The sequence below is a fragment of the Rhinoraja longicauda genome, chromosome 7 (genome assembly GCF_053455715.1).
Source record: "Rhinoraja longicauda isolate Sanriku21f chromosome 7, sRhiLon1.1, whole genome shotgun sequence".
NCBI classification, from domain to species: domain Eukaryota; kingdom Metazoa; phylum Chordata; class Chondrichthyes; order Rajiformes; family Arhynchobatidae; genus Rhinoraja; species Rhinoraja longicauda.
The window spans coordinates 72703637-72708281 of NC_135959.1; the positions used below are offsets into that span (position 1 = coordinate 72703637).

The following is a 4645-nucleotide window of genomic DNA, read 5'->3' on the forward strand; positions in this document are numbered from 1 at the left end:
CAGGTACATGGATAGGATAGGTTTGGAGGGGTTTGGACCAAACACAGGCAGGTGGGCCAGCATGGATGAGTTGGGCCGAAGGGCCTGTCTCTGAGCTGTGTCTGTCGTTTGCTGGCTTCCACAGGCATGCGTTTATCACTGGCAGGGGACATTCCCTGCTAATCTCCAGGTTGTTTGAAGGCTGTCAACTCTGAAGCCATTCTGCAGGCCCGCTGACTCCCACCACAAACGCCAACTTTAAGTGGAGCGGGCGAGAGCCTGTCCTCGGTGTGTTGACCAAAGAGGCACCCCTCGCCTGTCCTCACCTGCACCGTAAACCCAGGACGTCCAACGTTCCCCGACAGAGAAACCATTCCGGGACTGCGCCAGCACTTGTTGCCTCGAGGCTGTTGGGAAAGGGACTTGGAAGTGGTGCAGGATTCCCAAAAGGTTCATTTGCACTTCGAACCAGTTGCAAGGATGGCAAATGCAATGCTGCCGTTCATTTCAAGAGGGCTGCAATACAAAAACAGGGATGCAATGCCGAGGCTCCACAAGGCGCTGGTCAGACTCCATTTGGAGTATTGTGAGCAGTTTTGGGCCCCATATCAGAGGAAGGGTGTGCTGGCTCTGGAGTGGGTCCAGAGGTTTACGAGAATGATCCCAGGAATGATTGGGTTCACATAATGTTTGAAGGCTCTGGGCCTGTACTCGCTGGAGTTTAGAAACATAGAAAATAGGTGCAGGAGTAGGCCATTCGGCCCTTCGAGCCTGCACCGCCATTCAATATGATCATGGCTGATCATCCAACTCAGTATCCTGTACCTGCCTTCTCTCCATACCCCCTGATCCCTTTAGCCACAAGGGCCACATCTAACTCTCTCTTAAATATAGTCAATGAACTGGCCTCAACTACCTTCTGTGGCAGAGAATTCCACAGACTCACCACTCTGTGTGAAAAAAAGCGTTCTCATCTCGGTCCTAAAAGACTTCCCCCTTATCCTTAAACTGTGACCCCTTGTTCTGGACTTCCCCAACATCGGGAACAATCTTCCTGCATCTAGCCTCTCCAACCCCTTAAGAATTTTGTAAGTTTCTATAAGATCCCCCCTCAATCTTCTAAATTCCAGCGAGTACAAGCCGAGTCTATCCAGTCTTTCTTCATATGAAAGTCCTGCCATCCCAGGAATCAGAAGGATGAGGGGGCACCTCATTGAAACGTACCGAATCGTGAAAGGCCTGGATAGAGTGGATGTGGAGAGGATGTTTCCACTAGTGGGAGAGCCTCGAACCGGAGGGCACAGCCTCAGAATTAAAGGACGTCCCTCTAGAAAGGAGATGAGGTGGAATTTCTTTAGTCTGAGGGTGGTGAATCTAACGTACAGGTTTGAAGGTGAATTGGCTTGGTATATTTGTCCCTATTGTGTGTAGGATAGTGCGAGTGTTTGGGTATCGCTGATCGACGCAGACTCAATGGGCTGAAGGGCATGTTTCCGCGCTGTGTCTCTAAACTAAACTAAGTACTGAACTCCCCAGTCTGAACCTCTTGGGCTGTCGCCAAGTATCGAATCTAACACTGCGGCAGCCAATTCTTCCTTTACACAGCGAGCGCACGCACGCACACACACACACACACACACCCCTGGAAACCGGGTTCGGTGATGCTGCGTGAATCTCAGATATTCAAGGCCGTTTGGAGATTGCCCTGCCAGCTCGTGGACCTGCTGTCTTTGCCCACGGCAGATGTTCACGTTCAATCCGTGACATTTGAAGATATAAGCTGCCCATTTGCCATTCCAAATTTAACCCTCATACACATAGCAGTCTCAGGCAATGTGTTTTACATTAGCCTGGCACGCCAAGCTCATTCTATGTTGTTTAGTTTAGTGATACAGGGCGGGAACACGTCTTTCGGCCCTCCGAGTCCGCACAGACCAGCGATCCCCGCACATTAACACTATCCTACACACACACACACACACACACACACGAGGGACACTTTCACATTTATACCAAGCCAATTAACCTACAAACCTGTACGTCATTACAGTGCGGGAGGAAACCGAAGATCTCGGAGAAACCCCACGCAGGTCACGGGGAGAACGTACAAACTCCGTACAGACAAGCACTCTGGAGCTGCAAGGCTCAATCACGCTGCCATAGTTTAATGGCACTTTCAACAGTCAAGAGTGTTTACTTCTCACATGTACCGTCAATGGAACAAATAAATTCTTACTTGCTGCTGCTTAACAGGCCTGTTAATGCAAAAACGCACAGATAAATATACAATAAATTAATATCTGCCATATCTGGGTAATCATATAGTGTCAAGTCAAAGTCTGTAATGCAACCAAAGATCAGCATCATTTTGATCAATTGAAAGACATAGCATGGAAACAGGCCCTTCGGCCCACCGAGCCCACGCTGACCATCGATCACCTGTTCACACTAGTTCTATGTTATCCCACTTTCTCACCCACTCCCTGCACACTAGGGGCAATTTACAGAGGGCCAATTAACCTACAAATCTGCACGTCTTTGGGAAGTGGGAGGAAACCGGAGCACCCGGAGAAAACCCACAGGGTCACAGGGATAACTTGCAAACTCCAGACAGACAGCAGCCGAGGTCAGGATTGAACCCGGGTCCCTATTGCCGTGAGGCAGCAGCTGTACCCACTGAGGTTAGTGTTGTGCAGTGTTCAAGAGCCTGATGGCTGCTGGGAAGAAGCTGTTCTTGAACCTGGAGGTCACGGTTTTCAGGCTCCTGTACCTTCTTCCCGATGGTAGCAGTGAGATGAGAGCGTGGCCAGGGTGGTGTGGGTCTTTGATGATGCTGGCTGCCTTTTTGAGGCAGCGCCTCCTGTAGATCGCTTCGATGGTGGGGAGGTCAGTACCTGTGATGGGCCTTCGATGGTGGGGAGGTCAGTACCTGTGATGGACCGGGCAGTGTCCACCACTCTCTGTAGTCTCTTTTGTTCCTGGGCGTTTGAGTTGCTGAACGCCCAGAGATCATATTTGATATCATTTTATTATCAAGCCTACGTGCATGCTTGGCTCAGTATAGATTACTGGTGGATGAGAGATGATGGCAATTTCACAAAGCCATGAGCTGATAAATGTCAGTCTACAATACACAGGTATTTACGTGAATGGACGTATGCTAAATGTTGCTGAACACTGTATGTAGAAAGAAAATCACTCCTTAATAGAACAGTACAGGACGACAAAAGACCCTTCGGCCCACAATGTCCGTGTTGAACCAGATGTCACGACCAACTCTTATCTGCCTGTACATGATCCATATCCCTCCACATCCATGTGCCTATCCAGAAGTTTCTTGAACACCACTATTGTATCTGCCTCCATCACCACCCCCGGGAGCGCCCACCACCCACTGTGTCAAAAAAACTTGCCCCTCACATCTCCTTTAAACTTTGCCCCTCCCACCTTAAAGCTATGCTCCCTAGTATTTGATATTTCCACCCTGGGAGAAAGGTTGTGACTGTCTACCCTATCTACGCCTCTCACAATTTTATACACTTAATGTTGAAAGGAGCGGTATGGAGCTAGGGTTGCCAACTGTCCCGTATTAGGCCTGGGGGGACACAGTAGGCCCGGACACAGTGGGCCCGGACGCTGTGGGCCCGGACGCTGTGGGCCCGGACGCAGTGGGACCGGACGCAGTGGGACCGGACGCAGTGGGACCGGACGCTGTGGGACCGGACGCAGTGGGCCCGGACTCAGTGGGCCCGGACGCAGTGGGCCCGGACGCAGTGGGCCCGGACGCAGTGGGACCGGACGCAGTGGGACCGGACGCAGTGGGCCCGGACGCAGTGGGCCCGGACGCAGTGGGCCCGGACGCAGTGGGCCCGGACGCAGTGGGCCCGGACGCAGTGGGCCCGGACGCAGTGGGCCCGGACGCAGTGGGCCCGGACGCAGTGGGCCCGGACGCAGTGGGCCCGGACGCAGTGGGCCCGGACGCAGTGGGCCCGGACGCAGTGGGCCCGGACGCAGTGGGCACGGACACAGTGGGCTCGGACACAGTGGGCCCGGACACAGTGGGCCCGGACACAGTGGGCCCGGACACAGTGGGACCGGACACAATGGGCCCGGACTCAGTGGGCCCGGACACAGTGGGACCGGACGCAGTAGGCCGGGACACAGTAGGTCCGGACACAGTGGGCCCGGACACAGTGGGCCCGGACACAGTGGGCCCGGACACAGTAGGCCCGGACACAGTAGACCGGGACACAGTAGGCCCGGGCGCCGCCTAATGGAGGTTGCATCGCAACCTGCCTCCCGGCCCGGTCGGCTGCCATTTTGTGGAGTGAGAGCACGTGGCCGCTGGCTCGGTGAGGTCACGTGGGGCGCAGGGCAGTGACGTCACCGTCTGTCCGTTATTTGGGAGTGAGAAAGTTGGCAACCCTATATGGAGCAGTGGGAAAGCACCACAAGCACATTGCTTCCAGACATTACAATCTAGGAGGGGGAGGGGTAGATGGGGAAATCGCGGAATACCATCTTAAACATCCACACATGTTTCCCACGAAAAGCAGCCGTTAATATCAGTGAGCAAGGGGCCGAGGCAGGGGCGCCAAAGCTGAACCGCACTGTGAGAGCAGATGTTTCCAAACGCCAGACTCCACCCTTGATGGAGCGGCCACAA

At 53.7% G+C, this 4645-nt stretch overlaps 1 protein-coding gene across 1 annotated transcript; it reads left to right on the forward strand.

The window, feature by feature from the left end:
• Positions 1 to 459: 459 nt before the first annotated feature.
• LOC144595650 (uncharacterized) lies at positions 460 to 4253 on the forward strand. Its single transcript, XM_078403224.1, has 2 exons — positions 460 to 543; positions 3573 to 4253. Exons 1-2 carry the CDS (start codon positions 460 to 462, stop codon positions 4251 to 4253), a joined length of 765 nt encoding a protein of 254 aa, XP_078259350.1.
• Positions 4254 to 4645: the final 392 nt, after the last annotated feature.

Coding starts and splice junctions, on each gene's coding strand:
- LOC144595650 (XM_078403224.1), top strand. CDS start 460: ATGGCAAATGCAATGCTGCCGTTCATTTCAAGAGGGCTGCAATACAAA. Junction 544..3,572: donor CGAGGCTCCACAAGGCGCTG/GTCAGACTCCAT, acceptor GTCCCGTATTAG/GCCTGGGGGGACACAGTAGG.